The 20,339-nt window shown below is 38.3% G+C and overlaps 1 protein-coding gene across 1 annotated transcript in view; it reads left to right on the forward strand.

Annotated features, from left to right (window-relative positions):
• LOC127970047 (calmodulin-lysine N-methyltransferase) overlaps nt 1-20,339 on the forward strand; it is an 87,058-nt gene that overhangs the window by 41,363 nt on the left and 25,356 nt on the right. Inside the window, exon 4 of the mRNA XM_052572249.1 lies at nt 19,911-19,971. Coding sequence (XP_052428209.1) covers nt 19,911-19,971 — 61 coding nt within the window. The remainder of the gene's footprint in view (nt 1-19,910; nt 19,972-20,339) is intronic.

Genomic DNA, 20,339 nt, shown 5'->3' on the forward strand with positions numbered 1-20,339 from the left:
ATTGTTTACAACAGATTGCACCCAGTCAAACTACAAATATGAATTTTGAGTCCAGCTTTGAATCTTAATATAAAATATTTTATATAAACATGTAGGAAAAGGCTTGAGCATACAGTCTAAAATTGGAAAAGACCTCCAGAAAGACCTCCATGTAATCTACTTTGTTGTTTGGTAGTCAGTTTAATATGAGGCTGTTTCCCATCCCATATATAACGGGAAACACATGCATCAAGTTTATTCCAGTAGCCAACCGGTGGAGCGAGAGGAATCATGGATGAAAAGAAATTAATACATGGGAGAACATTCATTTTAATCATGAACATTAATTTTAATGATATACAATCCTGAAGAGAAGTAGGGAGACAAGACCAGTTTTCCAAATGTGAGGATACTTTGGCTAGAATACTTTTATCGTTTTTTTAGTTTCCTGCAAGGAAGGATTTTTTACTTAAAGTTTTGAACCAATGGAATAGATAAAGAAAGGGAAATGGAATAATATGGCTGCACCTTTAGTTCAACAGCTACCACATAAACAGATGTTCGTTCACAGTAAAACGCCTTCTCATACAATACAGGCACACACAAAACCCATGCCTGCAGACCAGCAGCACCTCATCCTCTACTCTCTGCCCTGGGGATCCTCGTGAAGCATTTCATTCCTGTATTTCTTTTTCCCATAGACAAGTTAAATTAGCAGTCTGGCGGTGATGCCCCATCGTCTGCTGACTTTCCTGTGTTGCCACAGCGCACACTGACTGTCAGTGAGAGCCTGACGGCTTAATAGTCTCTCCTGAGTGGATTTGGGCACTTTGCCTGCCTCTGTTTACATGCGCATGTCAGCCCTAAAATATTCAGATGGAGATGTGAAATATTCATATGAGGTCCCCACCAGGCCAGGCAGGATCTCCTCCACCCCTCCGCACACACACTTCCCATGCGCTGTCAGTCAGTACAGACCCAGGAGGATGCGGTGCGAGTATTGTCTCTTTGTAAAGCAGAGGGACGGAATTTGACTGCGACAAAGTAAAACGATTTGGACAGAAATGGGTATTTATCGGATTACTTAATGTTACAATTGTCCCGAGGAGAAAATGTATCGACTGCTAAGTAAATTAATAAATATCAGCAAACCTCCTTTTCCAGTTTAAACTTTTTTTTATAATCACTCCCATTTTTTTTTTTTTTTTTTTTGCACACCATGGACGTCGGGATTGTCTTTCAAAGCAGGCCGTGTAAAAATCGCAAATCTGCTACTTTATACTACATATGTGTTTCTCCAACACACACTAGAGCAGAGCATTGACTAACGCTCTGTGTGAGAGAGCGAGAGAGCAAAAGACAGTGAAAGGGAGGGAGAAGTGGGTGCATTAGATAGAGAAAGAAAAGACTGTGACATTGGGAATTGTTGGCAGCCCTGGTTTCATTGGCACTTTCTTTGAATGGCTGCCATATGTCCTTGCTTATCTTGACATCCTCATCTCCGTGCTGGCCTGAAGATGGTGGGGGATTTATTTAGTCTGCTCTTTGGAATGAATGCAAACAGTGGAATGGCTGGGCCCACCGCAGCCTTCACCTCGTTTCAATCATGCTGGTTAAAATGACTGTGCGATACGGCTTGCATCACGGCCCGCTCTCATTCTCGTTCTCAGTCTCTCTATTTTGTTCCCTATCTCTCCCCTGCCTCCTTTTTTTGTACCGTTGCTTGCAATGCCTCTGTTTATCTCTCAGCTCCTTCGCTTTTGTGTGATATCAAGCCCACGGAATAGCACATCACTGCATTATATTCCGGCGAATGGCGTTTTCATTTTCAGCCGTGCATTCTGTCAGTATAACTTTTTGTGTGGGTGCATATGAGTTTTGTTTGTTTTTTCCTTAGCATTTGTATGTTGAAATGGCGAGAGATGTAGAAGGACCACTTCGAAAAGTGTGTGCATATGGATTGGAGAGAGAGCACAAAAGTGTGTGTGTGTGTGTGTGTGTGTAAAAGGGTTGTGGAAAGTGGCTGGCTGAGCAGGCTGTTCTATATATAAATGCCTTGCTAGTTCATAAGTGACGTTAATGATAGAGCCAGGCAGACAATGGCAAGCTGTCAGGGTCAGTAATTGAGTGGGAGGGATGAGCTCTCTTCATTTTAGTCCATCGGTGTCACGGCGACAAGAGCACCAGGCAACTCGTCACCCAGAGATACCAGCCCGCCCGAACAATAGCTCCTGTCCGTCACAGCGCGTGGCCGTCTAGTGCTGGCGGGGTTAGTGAGATGATGCTCTCGCCGTAGAAGAGAGAGCACTCATTACCGCGGTACTTCTCCATACTGCGACGCACACACATCTACATACAACAGATCACTGTCATCTGCGGCAAGGAGCTCTCTGTTTGGTCTGTCGCGAAACGGTATGCTCAGTATGCTGTGCTAAAAGTTTGATTTGAACAATGCAGAATTCTCAATGAATAGGGATGGTTCAACTAAGAATCACACTCATGTCATTCCAAACCTGAATTTCTTTCTTCTGTGGAAAACGAAAGAAGATATTTTGAACAATGCCTCTGTTTGTTTGTAAAGAACTGTTTTTGTCAATAGGGTCCAAAACAACATAGACTTGCCTTGTATGAAAAAATAAAGAAAAAAATAAATTCTCTAAATATATCCATTTGTGTTACACATAAGAAAGACAGGTTTGAATCAACATGAAGAGGTTTATGAATAATATAGATAATAAATTAATATATATTAAATTTGTATAGCTTGCAAGTACGAGCTATAATGCAACAGCAGTGTTTAAAAAAACAATGAATTTAAAGGTGTGCTATAAAAGATTTTTAGGTAAAAATGAAAAAAAAAAAAAATCCATTATTTAATTTTTTAAGTGATTTAAGTAAAAAAAAAGTAAGAACTGTCTTTGTTTTACCCAAATGCACTGCAATAAGCTTGCAACAATGAATTTGACTTTTTGGTGTTGTGTCCAATTTGGAAAATTCCTTGTTTAATTAATTTGTTTATTGATGCAAACCATGGATGAATGTCAGTATACTAGGTAACTGATATGCTGATTACTTGATGATATGTTTTGCAGTGTTTACATTAGAGCTGCACCATTAATAAAAAAAAAATGCAATCTTGATTCAAACACCCACACAATCTTATTCATGAATCACAATGATTCAGCTATGTCTATTACGAATTTTTCACATCGTGAGTGTCAGGAGCGTGAGAAGCATGTTTTGTCACTGTCCATGTTAATGAATTACAGGGCCGGCCATCATCACGCTTCCGATGTGACCGCTGTCATTCACTGATATGTGCGGTGACAAATCACACACTGCTCATGCTCCACTGATGCTTTCAATGTGAAACAGGTGTTAAAGACATTCAAATCAGCATTCATGCTGTTGATCCAGAAAGAGCAACATAAACAGTCATTGAAATTTTTTAGGGAATTTTAATAAAAATAAAAATAAATCAGTTGAATGAATGACTATATATATATATATATATATATATATATATATATATATATATATATATATATATATATATATATATATATATATATTGTTCCCTATTTATTTAATAATTGAGGATTTCTTTTTCTTTTCTCATCTCGTCGGGTTCTCGTGAACCCAGTCTCGTGTCTTGTCTCGTGGGATAAGTGTCTCGTCACACCCCTAGTCAATAGTGAATTGATTGTATTATTGGATTGTTGTCTTTTTCGCTAATATCTGCGAATTCTAAATGTGACAAGTAGCTGAAAGGAAGAAATTATTGAATTAAAAAAATGTATTAAAAAAACCTGAATGATGTACACAGATAAATAATTTAAAATAACAACAGTATTGCACTTTTTTAGGGGTGACATTAGAGATATGAATTTAATCTAACAGTCTGTATTGCTAATGCAAATTCAAGCACAGCTGAAAGTGTATATAAAAACATAAATGTAGATAGACTATTTGACTATCCTAATCTAAAACTATGACCAGTTAATGTTTTGTCCTATAGGATTCAAATCTGTTTTGGGGGTTAGCGCTCAGAGATCAGGCCTTCCACCAATCCAACCTGCCACTTATGTGAAGCCATTGTTTGTGCCTGTGCTGTGAAAGGCTGTTTTACTTGGCAAGAACATGGCCCTATTACTTAGCCTAATTAAAGCAAGGTACATAATTATGCTTAATTACACACCGACAGGAGTCCCCTGAACCTTTTTTTTTATTTCCAGTGTGTGCTTTGTATCATTGCATATCAAATAGGTTTACTGTCTTTGGAGATTATGTGTGTGTATATTAACTGTTTAAGTGTACAGATGTAGCTGTGTATGTTTGTATGTATAGATTAGTGAGAGGCATGGAGTAAGATCAAAACAATACTATGAGTCTTTACACTGCATTCTTCAAAAAGAGATGACAGGAAGAAAGGTCATGCGGAAAAAAGAGAGATGGAGAGATGCTTGTGGGAGACATGGCTTTTCTAAGAATGAAATATTTAAACAAATCAGCATCTTCAATTAGACTGCGTGTGTCCCCTGCTCACTCTGCTCAATATCTCGCCTGCAGAGGGATTTTATCCATCCTTGAAAGGAAATAAGGGCTGTCTTTTTTGGTTAGTCTTAAATGGCTTAGTGTGGGTGTAGCTTGATCATTTTTATACATTGAAAACTGTTGGAATCTGCCACATTTACCCCTAAATTGCATGAATTCACGCAAAATACAATTATGTAATATCAAATTCAATGTATGAGCTATGATCTAAAACAACACGTGTGTTACCTAGACAACACCCAAAGTCTGTTCTAAAATGTAGTCAGCAGCCTTATGCTATCTAAAATAATTCATTTTGGCCAAAATCAAAAGCAACATCTTAGACATGCTTCAGGGAAAAGGCTTTCCCAGAATGCATTATGGTGAGCACTGTGAATAGAATTCTATGTGCACTTTACAAAAACCTAAATAGGATTTTTCCATTGGCTTTTTGGACTATTGCTCAACCAACAAACTACTTTGATTCTTGTGCTTTTTTCATCGTGATAATCTTTACAACTGAACACAACTTCAATTCAAAAAAGTTTGCAAGACTGATTATAAACACAATGAGGCTATAAAAATCTACTATACCTTACGGAAATTAGCCGTGGTTTTACAACACATGAAACCAAAAACCGGGTAACCACAAATTAAGGTACCATAACCATAGTTTAACCATGATGTGTGTGGTAAAACTTCGGTTATACAAATGGTAATCAATAGGCAAAACACCTACACTTTCACTACAATAAAACAATTGTTAATTTTCATAAGGGGCTCTCCCAAATAGATTTTTTTTTTTTCTGTGCGATGTGATTGATGTTTAATGTCCACAATAACCTCTTAGTTTTCTATTTAACCATTTATCAGCAACCACCTTTTCCAAGACTAGTAATAACTTAAAAAAAAAACAATGGGTAGAAAATATGTTGAGCTTGTGTTGAGCTTACACACAGACCTTATTTCAGACATTTAACAAAAACCCATTCAAAAACCTATTGACTTCAGGATGAATGAACTGGAAGTGTTCAATTGTTAGCTTGTTGTTAGCTTAGCAACATGCTAACATTACACTACTGTACGTAGAGCGTTTCAATTATAATGATATCTTAGCCGTTCTTAGAATTTTTGCATTTCACTTCACTGCTATTTCATTGTTTTTCTATGTAAACATGCACTAGATAGACATGTTTGACCACTTCTCTCATGCTTAATGCCTTATGCAACAAATGTTTTACAAAACATGTCTCTCGATCTTGAATTTTTTTAATTCCACTGTCCTGCATGTTGCATTTTTAAATGTAAAAATGCCTTCTATGTTAATGGTCCCTTAGAAGATAATTTTCCATGGGGCAGCAGACAATAAAGAAATATACAAAGTCACTAGCTCACTAGAGCTATGATGTTCAAGGTCACTTGTCTCAGTAAATGCCCACTATCGTTACTCTGATAAACTTGACTGTACCTTAATGCGGTGAGTCTGTCCATGGTAGTGCTGGGAGGTAAATTGGGACACTTGGCCCCCCATCATCTTCATCCTTGGCCTCTGGAGGTGTCTTAACAAGGAGCCACATCGCAGTAATAAGGATCTCTGGGGCTGTCCTTCACCAGCAGGCATATCACAGGTCTCTATTTTAGTTTGTGGCCAGCAGCGAAGGCAGTCTCATAACAGGACTCCTCCGCAGGCCTCAGTCCCAGAAATTATTTTAATGAACACATTGGTATTTACCTAATAATAAAATTAATGCAAGAGATGTTTGCTTTCTAAGGTCTTCTTATGCATGAGTACTGTAGGGACCACATCCATCCTGAAAAAACATGGCTGGTTTTTAGCTGGTCTCTCAGCTTGACCAGGTAATAAGGCCCAAAGCTCTTTAAAACCAGCCAACAGGCCAGCCTTACGAGACCAGTTCTCTTGTTCTTATTCTTTTCTTTTCTTCCTTCTTTTTTCTCTTGTTCATTCTTTCTTTTAGTTCATTATTTCTTTCTTTCATTCCTTCTTTCTTTCTTATTTAATTGGTCCTTTTGTTTGTTTGTTAGTTTCTTTTTATTTCTCTGTCTTCCTCTTTATTGTTTTTTCTTTCCTTATTTAAGCTTTCTTTCTTTCTTTCTTTCTTTCTTTCTTTCTTTCTTTCTTTCTTTCTTTCTTTCTTTCTTTCAGAAATTGCAGTGCTGTACTCCCACAAGCCTATTATTCCTCGCACATGCCACCTCAGTGACTGTGGTTTTCTGGGATAAAATGGTTTTCTTCTCTGAGAGGTGGGAATATGGCGCTAACAATAGATTCCAGACCAGAGAGGCCCTTCAATTGTATGCTGGTATGTTGGGAGATTAGTCCTTTTGCTGTGGGGATAACAGCTTGACTTTCGGTGGAAAAAGGTTGAAGTTCACAATTTGTTCTTGTGTTCGTATTTTTTTTTTTTTTCACATCGATAGTGCCTTGTGTCTTTGATTTGTTTGTGCAGTTGTTGCACATATCTTGGTGTGTCCTGCCATGCTGCTGATGAAAATGACTTGGTATGTGGACAACACACCGGCCCATGCAGTGCTGCTGTTAGCCTGCTGAAATAGATCATCCACAGCAGCAGGGTCTGTGAAACCTGTGGCTTTATCAGGCCCATGACTCTGTTTGGCCAATGGCTATAGAGCACCGCTGCTCAGGTACAGTCACGGGATTGAATCACCAGCCTGCAGAACTCAGAACACCTGCAGAATCCTTGCACAATGTCTTTTTTCCAACCTTGCTTTGCACTAGCTCACTATAATTTTTCCTTTGGCTACAAGCCCAGTCTTTATGATACAGCATGAGGTGATGATGACGGTGTCAAGTGCGTTTATTCGCTCAACTTCTCTCATAATATCTGCTGCTAAGCAGCGGCATACTCATCACTCAGTTCATCTTATCTGTAACTTGCTTTAAGATGCTCCTCCAACATCAGATATCTCAGAAAACTCCCTGATGGCATAATATCTGCCTGCTCCAAGTTTATCTGGAGTGACACAGATTGAGAATGTGTATCTTTGCCCTGTGGGCTAAGTCTTTAAAACAATAACCCTCAATTGCTAGGTGCCTCAAGTGTTCAGAGGAAGGAAAGGCGGAAATAAAATGCCATATTCAATCTTTTTGTTCCTATCTAAATGCTTTGAGTCAACTATAAAAGGTGTTTGGACTCTAGATCCACTGTGATGTAACGTGAAGTGTTGTTCTCGCTTAATGTGTTAGAGTCTTGGCTTTTCCCGCTAATGTTTTTTCTTTCACTGTTAGCGCCTGTCTGTTGGGATACAGTGAGATGTCACACTTGGGTAGTGTTGTTTAGCAAAGCCGTAGACCTTTTGTCTTTTCATTTACACCTTGTTAAAACCCTAAGCCTAAGACTGTCTGTAACATCTTTTTTTTCTGTTAGGAACTTGTTTTCTGTTAGGGAAAATGATGTGATAGTTGTTAAATAGTTGGCTACCTTTTTAGCTTAATAGGTATCCAGTTTAAAAAAAAAAAAGAGTAATAGAGAAACTTATGAATAATGAATGAAAATAATGAAAGAATGACAGTAAGACTAAAAAATAATTGTAATAATACACCATATAGTATTACATTTTACAGATGCACATCGTTTTTTAAATTATTTTTTTCATTTGATTTCAACCCACAACTGCCATTTGTGCCCCTTCAAAAAAAAATGCATGGTAGAGAACTACAGAGAAGATAAGATTAATGAACAATAACAAAAATAAAAAAGAATGACAGTAAGGCTAAACAATATAGTAGAATAATTAACAGCATATTAATTGTTACATTGTTACAATAAAATGTATTTTAACATATTTTACTCTTTTTAAATATAATTTGTGTCCTTATTATCTGACAATAGGGCAAGTTAACCTAGAATGCTACTGGTGCCTCATTAAAATAATGGCATCCCTTAAAACATGGTATCACATGCTTCAATGTACTTATTAATATGTCAATTACATATTCACAGAAAGAGCGGAAGGGAAGTTAGAAGAGGTGTCACCTCAAAAGTGTGTGAGCATATCCGAGGGAAATACGGGTGTGTGAGTACATGCACACAGGTGGCTCTAAATGGCTTGGCTCTCCCCTGGTGGGCTGGGGTTTGCTGTGTCCGGAGCCTTGCTTTGTCCAGGGATTTCTCTCTGATTAAGCTCTGGTGAGGTCTCACTTAAGGCTGAGGGAGAGAAGCGTTCTACCTGCACTGCCCATGCTGTTCCCATCACAGCCACTTCCCCCATAATGCCACTTAATTCCCCAAGAAGTGGCACACTGCAGCAGTGGCCAGCCGGAGGAAGGGTGTCGTAATGCATCTGGACCTGACATCGCCCCACAGGGATAATAGCCCTGATTGCTCCTGATTCCCCGTCTCCACAAAGTACCTCATGTAAAATAAGTGACATTTAAAAGGCATCAAGATGTGAAAAGGAGCCAGGGTGTGCACCAGAGAAAACGAGAGAGAGAGAGCAGGGGAAGTAGTAAGCTTTTCACCAGAAAGAGGACGAAGAAAAAAAGGTCCCTTCTTTTGCCGGCGGGGGAGCGACAGAAAAACGATAAGCCCTTGTGTCGCGAGCTGACCCTCGCTGCTAAGCTTTTTAACTTGCCCCTGTCTGTACTGCTTTTCTCTCTCCCCACACAACTCTACACACCCGCACACACACAGAAAGAGAGAGAAGGAGGCAGAAAAAGAGAGACGCTGGCAGTGGGTTGACATTGCTTCTGGGAAGTGCTTGAGTCGGCGTGCTAAAAATCATTTCGGGTTAGATAGAGGCCCCCTGAGCTGGCCCGGGGATATCACCGCACTCATCTCCGTTTAGAGTGAAAAGCGGCAACGCAAAGCACAGCCTGCAGGCGCCCTGCTTGTCCGTTCTCAGACAGAGAGAGAGAGAGAGAGAGAGAGAGTCAGAGAGCGATACAGAGGGAATGCAGTGGCCCTTGCTGTATGCAGTGTTGAGGGTACAGTCAGCATATGTGCCCTATGGAATGCTCTGTGACCTTAATGCTCCACCACAGACAGTGGAACGCAAATCACTGACTCATTCAACTCAATCATGCACTTGAGCCATTTATCTCTCAACTGTTGCTTATTTTTCATTTAACAACTCCCTGTCCCTTTTTCTTTAAGTTGAACAGATTATGTAAAGAAATAAGAACGAAAAAACGCTTGTGCTTTTCATACCATAATTTATTAAATTACGTTAAATTAATTCACACATTACGTAGTCACGTTGGAAGGTCACATGTTATGTAGGCTTAAGTACGGACCTAGTGTTTACAAAAATGCATGCAACATGCACATTCTGCCTTCGTCACGTGTGCCCTTTCCAAAGTTGCTCTGCAATGCTTGAAGTTTTGGACGCGCATGCAGAGCTAATGCCAGACTAACATTTGTGGATAAAAAGTAAATCAGTTTTTCTTTTTCTTTTTTCTTTTTTTTAAACATGACCAATTGTTTTGCAAGATAAGACCCTCATTCCTCGGCTGAAATCGTGTAGCTGCATTGAAAATTCAATTTGGACCTTCAACCTGTTGATCCCCATTGAATTGCACTACATGAAGAAAAATCCTGGAATGTTTTCCTCAAAAATGTATTTCTTTTTGGCCGAAGAAAGAAAGCCGTGAACATCTTGGATGACAGAGGTGAATAAATTATCAGGAAATCTTTAATCCTTTAAGGGAACGAGCAACCTCAAGTAATCTTTATTGTATGAATCAATCAATAAAGGGCTTTAATATTCACTGGTAGAGTCAAAAAGTGGTTGCAGTACCTGTCAGAAGAATGGCACCGTGATGACACGTTGTCATGGTTACAGTTCAGAAGTAAGTTGCCTCTTTATGATAGACAATGCTGCCCTTGAGAAGCGTCTGTGTGTGTCTGGCTCTGGCCTGTCCATTGTTATAACTGTTAACACATTCTCACCTGTACACATTAAATCTCTCTCTCTCACACACACACACACACACACCGGCAGCAGTGGATAACTGTTCACACATTATCACCCACTGAGCACACACATTTTCTCACTGTGCTGTTCCTGTATCCCCTACAGGGCCGTGCAGCATTGTAGGTTAAGATAGCTGCCAACAAGAGTGCTGTGATGCTATATAACAAGGGAAGTGGGCCGCACTAACACTATTTTATTCTGATGACTGTAATTTCAATGTGTTTGTGATAGGAACTTTTAATGAACATTTAATGAATATTTTTGCTTTTGGTATAAACCTCAAAAAAAGTGTCATACACTGTATATAGAGGTAGTTACCACATGCACTAAAACAATTTATTTCTCACAAAGGAACGGTCGGTGCCTAGAAGGAGAGATATTTTGTAGGCAAGTACGTTTGCGATATCTCATCACCCGTCTCTTCACCGCTCCTCATCTAACTCTTCCCCTCTCTTCTCTTTCTATTCATCCCTATCATTTCTCCACCTCTCGCTTTAATTGTTTATATGCATTAACATTCCCCAAATAGACCTTGTTCAGGTGACAGGGCTGTAATTTGGCGGGCCCCTGTTCCACGGTGCCGCAGAGAGATGCAATTTAGGTTTGCGCGGCGGCTGTAATCTGGGGTTGTCAACGGCCCGCGCGGTTCCAGCCTATGCTAATCAATCAGCTGCGGCCTGTACCCGCTCATCTGACCGGCTTAGCACCGCACCCGTGTGCTGATATATCTATTAGTCTGCCGTCAGCACCGTGCCGCTGCGAAGATGAGATTCCGCCAGCTTTGGCATTTTCTCTCACAGATAAGTAAGCTATCAGGCCACCGGATAAATAGCAGAGCAAAGAGTTGCCCCGGCCCCCGCGCACGCCGGTGACAATGCAGCGATGGCTCTTCTCCCCTCATTATACGCCGCCACCCCTAATCCAAAAAAGTTGTTTACCAAGAGAGGAGGGCGGCCTTATCTACCCGAGGCACAGTGTTGCGGCTTTGAAAACACACTCGTGTGTGCAGCTGGGCAAGACAGAAAGGTTTTTTTCCCCCTGTATTTTGTCGTTTCGGTGTGCTGGAGCTGGTTGGTTAGAGGCTTCCTTTTTAGTTGCTCGGTGTGTTCACTGAAAATTGCTGAGGGGGTGTGTGTATGTGTGTGTGTCTGTATGAATGCATGTGTGGGTTTGCGTTGTAAAAGATTAAGCTTGTCGAATGTGAACCGAGTATTTAAGGGTGGGCGGTCTGTCCAAAAACATCATGGTATGAGTAATTTCATCAGACAGTAACAATATATATATAGATGTAGTTGGCTTAAAATCCTAACTTGTTTTTGGACACTTGATGGATGCAAATCCAAAGGTTATTCATAACAGGATGACTAATAAGTCTGGCATTAGTGTGAAAACAGCTTCACACTACGTAATATCTGGATTTAAGAAAAACAAAAGACTGAGAGTATTACATTTTATATGTGATCATGTACGGTATATTTAAAGCGATTAAAAAAAAGCAGTGACATTAAGACACACAACAGCAGATTTGTTTGTAAATGAATCCAGGGTTTAATTTAGTGAACAAAGAACCAAGTTCTTGCCGACATGGTCCGGCACTTCATTAAGAATAAAGTTCATCAAATAAAGTTTATCGTTAGATTTCTTCATAGACCTGTGTTTGCCTCTCTTGTTATTTACACTACATGTGCAAATCGGTGGGCGGGGCTTAACAGGCAGTACTGTAGCAGAAGGCATTGATCATCATCTGCGGAGGCGGTGTTTAGCCACACTATTACATCATTAAGTGGCACAATCCACAATCTTTTGTTTGGCAGAATGGCTTCAATATAAGCTATTTTTAGATTACCGTATTTTCCGGACTATAAATCACACTTTTTTTTCATAGTTTGGCTGGTCCTGCTATTTATAGTCAGGTGCGACTTATTTATCAAAATTAATTTGACATGAACCGAGAGAAAATTAACCAAGAGAAAACATTACCGTCTACAGCCACGAGAGGGCGCTCTATGCTGCTCAGTGCTCCTGTAGTCTACACTGAAGACATAGAGCGCCCTCTCGCGGCTGTAGACGGTAATGTTTTCTCTTGGTTCTAAATAAATGTGACTTATAGTCCAGTGGGACTTATGTTTTTTTCCTCATCATGATGTATTTTGGACTGATGCGACTTATACTCAGGTGCGACTTATAGTCCAAAAAATACGGTAGCTAGAAAGTTTTGAGTTCTGAAACTTAAAGAGTGTTTTTATAGCACATGAGCTCTTGTATATCAGAAGAAGAAGGGAATTTAGATTTCTCAGTTCATGACACCTTTACATAGTACACAGTCTTGTATCTTTGTCTTTTTGTCTGATTTTCAAATAACCTTTTCAAAATCAAAGTTTGTAATATATTGATTCACCTTTTAACCGGTTGGTTTGGTTCAAGGCTTACAGCTCTTGAGCAAAGACTATTTTATTAAAAATCCCCATGGGAAACATGTATTTAAAAAAGTTCTGGAACCAGTGAGTGGGCACTTTATAGCGGACATTACCTAGTTGTGTATCAAAACAAAATTGCTGCTTAATTTTATAATCAACAAAGTGCCCATGTGTGACACCCTATGTAACTCAGAATCATATCTGTATCATAGCTGTTTGCTAATCAGACTGAATGAGATCTCATGTAGAACATTAAACTTCTCAAATCTGTATCGTGGTAAGTTTCAGGAATACATCTTCATGTCTTAAACAACCGTTTCTACATCCTTTTGTTGAGCTCTGTCAGGGACCGTACTCCATGTTGGAGTCAAGATTGCACCTCTGATTGCTTTAGACCTATACTCTCCCATACTCTCCGAGACACCATGAAGTGACTTTGGTTGTCTGTGGGGGTACTTATGAGAGAGAGTTGTGAGTGTGTGTTCAGTAATCCTGAGTTGGAGTAAAGTAGCGGTGTGAGGGAACAGATTGCAGTTGATCATGCTGAAATGCGCTCTTATCCGTTATTGGATCTGAAATGGAGGAGGCTTAGGAATTATCAGAGGCCGGTGGTAATGTGGAGATCATCTGGAGAAAGCTCAGGGCTGCCCCACGTCCTGAAAGGGAGTAGGGAACGCATTACTTTCTCTTTTTTTGTTTCTTTTCCCGTATCTTAGGTTCTTAATGTCATGCTGTATGACTGATTCGTTATAGGTTTGTAGCTAAATCTGTATGGCATGCTAATCTGTGACCTCAGTATCTAACTGCTCATAACGTGGCGTGGTAAGCTGATTGTTTGTCTTGTTCATTGTTGTTTAAACCCATGACGTTGAGGGTTTGTACATACATATGCAAGCAAACAAGCTGCTCCAGAGCACTGTGGTTATAGTTTGTACTGTAAGTAAGTGCCGGACGGCATCTTTGCGTCTCATGCCGGCTCATATGATTAGTGTCTGGCATTTCCACCGGGATTAGCCAGGCGCGGCACTTTTCCAAAGTTCACAAGGTTGAGAGTTCACTGACACATAGGCTGTTTAAAGGAGGACCACAACAGCAAAGTGATAGTGGGAAATTATTCCCCATTTGGAAAAATCCCAAAAGCATTGACTCTTTCCTATCCCTTTTTAACCCTAGCAATGTTAAGACACTTCACCTTTACGTTCAGTAGAGGACAGTATAGCTAAAACAAGGCACCAAATGCCTAGTTTGTTTTTCACTATTCAGCTAGCATAGTGAGCTGCTATTTAATCTACATTTAAGCACTTTTACATCAAATTTGATTTATTCGACAAAAAAGAAGAGAAAAGTAATGTACAAAGGTTTGAAGATAAGTAAATGGAGGTAAATAGTGTAGCAGAGACAGCTCTGTGTCTCATTTGGTAATAGAAGGTGAGAAGTGATTGCATTAACACCAGGAAGAGCTTTTATCTGCTATCACCTCATGACTTCTTCATTTCCTCAAGTGCATTTTGTCTCCCAGGTAATATAAAAGTCACACCTTTTACTTACACTTGTCTGTTTTATGCCTGTCATTTCTATAGTTTAAATTCAAGTGTCTGATTCATGACTTTTAGTTCCCCTCTTTGTGTCCATGTTAATACGAAGTGTACTTAAATACCGTTCAATAGTTTGGGGTGGGTAGGACTTTTTAATGTTCATGGTAGTGTTTTTTTTTTTTTTTTGGCAAGTCTCATTTTTAGCAGTCGTAACTCCAGTCTTTAGTGTCACATGATCTTTCAGAAATTATTTTATTATGCTGATTCGGTGCAGTTTTTATATTCTAAATACTTTTGTGGAAACTGTGATTTTTCATTATTCTTCAATTAATAGAAAGTTCAAAAGAATAGATTTTTACACTTTTGATAAATTTAAAAAAATAAATCATATCCCAAACTTTTAAATAGTACTGCATGTTTACATGGTCAACAAAACTATAATAATATCACTATAAAAATCTATTTTCTATGACTGCATGTGAATTCGTGAATGGACAACACAAAAAACTATTGATGTCTTGACAAAAACATTAAGCAAAAACCTGCACAATCAAACAAAATGTGTGTAATTTCTGAATGTTTTGGTGTGCCAAATTGAATATTCCTGAAATTGATTATAAAATATGCCTAAATGTTTATGGAATATTCCCAGAAATGTATTGTGGTATGGTTATGTATTATCAGATAATTGTTGCATAATCATGCTTATTTGTATAGCGCTTTTGACTGTTTCAAATCAGCTTCCCAAGAAGAGATTTCATTTATTTATTTTATAATTTTTTTAACTTAAGATTTGTTGAACATTTACTGCAATCTTTCTGCACATCAACTGTGTTTGCGAAGATTTGCTATTCAGCACACAGTGAATAAAATTAAGGAACGGTTTGAAAGTAATAGTGTATTTCTTCATGGTGAACTTCAGCTGAGAGTAGGGAAAGAAATCCAACTATTGCTATCTCAGAGTATCATTATTGAAAAGACCTCTAAAAGCAGAGAAACCCCTGCCCTTATTAAGCAGCCCCTGTCTTATCTTACCATTTCTACAATTGCTAAATCAATCCATTTCAAATGTCATTATGAGAATGACATTATGCCATTTGTACTCTTAAGAATTTAAGAAACCTAAAACACTTTTGCTAAAAATGTTCTTTTATGTATATAACATTAAAGCAATTAAAGGTGCTGTGTGTAGGATTGACACCGAGTGGTTGAACTGGTATTGCAGTCCAAATATTGGAGAGGGTTTTTTTTACCCGGCCCCTCCTCCTCAGACTTGATGCACACACAGGTTGCCAGATTGATGACACCAACAGGAACGAGTGCACTTGACGATGAATGAAATGAAATACGCTGTTTTCCGCTAACTAGTGCTGAAATACAATTGGGTAAACTGGCAGTGGGTGGGATTCACAAACCAAACCAGAGTCCAGAACCAGAACGCACATTTTTTCAAAGGAGAATAACTGACTAGCATTGTTTTTCAGATAAACACATATGTTAACTTAGCATGTTTCTTGAATATCTGCAAACATATTATGGTATTTTTAGGCTTTTGTGGAGTCAAAAACTTGCATACAGCACCTTTAATAAATGAAGATAAGATTCAGACCAACATTCAAACTAACAGTTATTGGATATTTACATTTCCAGCCATATTAGTCATAGAGGAGGATTAAACTTCCAAAATTACAAGCAGCTGAATTAATCGGCCCAAAAAGGCCTCCTAAATGAGGCTAGAAGTTGTTGTTGTGACCTCTAAGTGTCATACTTTTTTTTTTCTGTCTAGCTACAATCCATATGTGATAAATCTTACACTAGCCTCTCAAAATGTCATATGGTTCATCAGCAAGTGGAATAGCAAGCAGGTGCTGTCGCCTTTTAATGGCAGAGGCATATGTTGACGTTTTATCAATAGACATTATTAAATCTTGCTTGGGTGAGTTAATCTCAAGCTGATGGTGCAGAGAGGTTGAGAGAGGCAGGCTTTAACAGGCCTTCCTGAAAGGCAGGTCATAAGCTGCTTATTATATCGACTCTGTCTTACAAGCGCTCACACACACATTTTCTCACCCTCTCTTTCGAACCGCCTGTATTTCAGTCATTCTCGCATGCACTGAACATTAAAAACATTAGCAGGGTCATCCTGCAAAACGGCACCATTGGTGTCCCTCATACTCATATGTGAAAAATAACTTCAGGGATAACAGAATAGATTCTGAACTTTATTTTAATATAGCCATTATTTTAATACAAAATGTTTTTATTTTTGATAAAACCATTAATTTTATTAGATTTTCTTTCTTCCATACTTTCAGCATAATGATGCTTTTTTATTCATAATTATCCTTTTTAGTAATAACTAAATTGAAATAAATGCTCGCATTCTGACATTTTCCTCTCTTTCTATTATGACTATTAGAATCAGAATCAGAATTAGCTTTATTCGTCAGGAATTTGTTGTTTTTTTAAGGTGTTGCTGGTACACACATACATAAATACATGCATGCATACATACACATCTGACATGAGAACAAAAAATACACATACACTTAGCAAGACTTAGCAATAAATAATGTGTATGTACAGATTTTTGCATTTTTACTCTATATAGAACTGTTTAAATATGTAAAATTATTTACGGAAATGAATTACAGAAGTCTTTAGAGGTGCAGTCATTTGTGAAGAGGGAGAAGAGCAGTGGGGAGAGAACGCAGCCCTAAAGAGCTCCAGGGCTGATGGTGCGGGTGTTGGATGTGAGTTTTCCCTGCCTCACTAGCTGCTTCCTGTCTGTCAGGAAGCTGGTGATCCACTGACAGATGGAGATGGGCAGAGAGCTGTGTGATTTTGTTCTGAAGGGTGTCCAGGATGTTGAAAGCAGAGCTGAAGTCCACAAACAAGATCCTTGCTTAAGTCCCTGGTTTGTCCAGATGTTGGAGGATATAGTGCAATCCCATATTGACCATATCATCCACAGACCTGTTTGCTCGGTAAGCATGGGTCCAGTAATGCCCTTCAATAGGCCAACACCAGTCTCTCAGATGACTTCATTAATATCATCATCATTATTATTACTGTTTTTAATTTAGTTGATATTATGTATAATTTTGAAAATAATCTTGAAGGTCTGAAAACTTAAGTTGCACTTGAACTCTGTCACTGCAATATTTTTTCCCCTTTTTCAGTAATAAAATCTTGCTTGACAAATAATAAAAAATGACATTATTTTAATAATTTTACAGACATGAATCCTTTCAGGACGTTTTAAAGTCTCTTTTTTAATAATTTTATGCTACATTTCCTGTATCATTAGAGGATGCTGTAAAAAATGTCAACCTGTTACCTTGTGTTGTTAATTAAAAAGTGTATATTTGTGCAAATATTGATATTAAATTCTCATAAGGACCTTGTATCATAATGCTGGTAAATTATAAATTATGACATGACATATAATATACATTTTTTCTTCTACAGAACATAGTAGATATTTACTGCTTCATATTATCCATATAGCTGTATGTCAATGGTAAATACTTATTTTGTGTTCAACAGAAGAAAATATGTCTTAAATATATGAAATGGCGCCAGGAGGAGTAAATGATGACAGAATGTTTATTGTTGTCTATCCCTTTAAACTTGAGTCACACTTAAGTTTTTAATATTTAAACACATTTTTGTCTTACAGAATGGTTACAATCTTACAGAAAGGTACAAGCGTTTCTTAGTATGACCCAGCGCTCACACACCAAAAACTCTGTTTTCTTTCTTCTTTCTCTTAAAACACTTCACATATTTCTACATGAAGATGCGTTGCAAACGAAAGTAAAGTTACACACACAAATCCAAACACATAAGAGCTCCCATCAAAGGCAGACAGCTCAGGGGCCTAAGTTTATTGAAATGACTGTTTTCCTCAGCTGCATGTGTGTATGTGTGTGTCTGAGAGACAATAGCAGCTTTATGGCTCTTGCTGGAGCTAGCAGAAGGAGCAGAGGCTGACAGTGGGTGATAAGACCACCAGCCTGCTTCTTGTGATAATCGTTCGCTGGACCCCCACTCACTCTGTGCACAGCTTACAAGCCTAAGTAGCCAGAATCAGAATGTGTGTGTGTGTGTGTGTGTGTGTGTTGGAAGCGAACTGTAGCGAGCAGGGAGCGTTCTTCATGAACAGAGAGAAAGCGGCAGTGTAAAAGAGAGTGAGACACTGTCTTTATGTTGCCTCAGTTGAAGGTTACCATGTAGGCTTGTAGTCCTTGTGTGAGGTTGTGGTATGTAATAAACTGAATGTTTCCATTTAATCTTTGTTGAATAATGTACATCATAGTAAGTTTCAGCATTTTTATATGATGTGGCCATCTATACATTATACAAGTATCTCTCTCACCCGTTATTCAAGGAAATGTGAGCTAAGATGTGATGGTTACTACAGGACATGACGTTGACTAGATGAATGTTCACTAAAAATACATTTTGTGTGTTATAATTTTATATTTATATTTTTGTAGTTATATGCAATTACATGTATTTTAATAACATAGAATTTATTATATTATATCACTAATTTAACATAGTAAACAAATGTTAATTTAGTGAAAAGAAACTAAATGTTTAGAACTAATGAAATTGTAGCGACAATTATGTATATAGAGCGATCAGAGAAAATAATACTTTTAATCAGCAAAAAGTGTTCAAACGGAAAGAAAAGATTTTTTTATTTTAAATAAATGCTGTTCTTTTGAATTTTCAATTCATCAAGGAATATATGACAGTTTTGACAAAAATATTAAGCAGTGCAACTGCATAATAGATTAATCAAGGATGATGAAGACTATGATGAAGACTGCATTAATTACTGCTGAAAATTCAGCTTTGCCATCACTGGAATATATATATATATATATATATATATATATATATATATATATATATATATTTAGCAACATTACTGTTTTTGCTGTTTATTTTCTTTTATTATTATTATTATTAAATAAATGGAGCTTCAAAGGGATAGTTCGCCCAAAACGTAATTTAATTTAATTAATTGAGAGAGCTCTCGGAATTCATCAAAAATATCTTAATTTGTGTTCCGAAGATGAACGAAGGTCTTACATATTTGGAACGTCATGAGGGAGAGTAATTAATGACAGAATTTTCATTTTTGGGTGAACTATCCTTTAAAAAAAATAAAAATAAAAAAATAAATTTGTTATCCCATTTTTGAGTGATATAGTGTATGTTTGCCTAGCAAATCTATTTTCCACCCCTGAACATCACAGTAAATCACATGAGCTATGATTGGTGGTTTAAATTTGTCAGTCAGATGCCTCCCTCATATCTCATGGCCAGATTATGCCGTAATGTGCACTAAATTTAATGTAATAGTGATAACGGTGTAGTATTCCTGCTACTGTAAACAAACTCAGCAGTATGGTGCACTAGTAAGTACCAGCACACTTCATACACTTCTTCTAACTGCTATTTCTTTCTTTTTCAGGTGTCTGGCCTTCTGAAGAGGTGATGGCCTACTATTGCCTGAAGAAACGTCACATGTTCACGTGAGCCCCCTTCTCTTTCTCTCTCTCTCTCTCTCTCTCTCTCTCTCTCTGTCTCTCTTCTCCCACTCTCTCTCTCACTTTGGCCATATGACAGAGAAGCAAGGGGCACTTTTTGATTTGCACTCAAGGCGGTACACAAGCCTTTGATTTCCTGTTTATACATTCAAGAGGCAGAAGAGGGAAGAGAAGCTTATCGATCACACAGCGGCAAGCTGAAGGTCAACTGGGCATATTGAGATAGAGCAGGGTTTTGCGCCCTTGGGCCAATGCTTCTGTAGGAGTGTGTGTGCGTGGAGGATGTTAAGACCTGTGATCTGTTGTGATTTGGTCTTTGTGTCGCTTTGGTGTTAATTTGCATGTGTATATGT

Source organism: Carassius gibelio, chromosome B13 (assembly GCF_023724105.1).
Source record: "Carassius gibelio isolate Cgi1373 ecotype wild population from Czech Republic chromosome B13, carGib1.2-hapl.c, whole genome shotgun sequence".
Taxonomy (NCBI): domain Eukaryota; kingdom Metazoa; phylum Chordata; class Actinopteri; order Cypriniformes; family Cyprinidae; genus Carassius; species Carassius gibelio.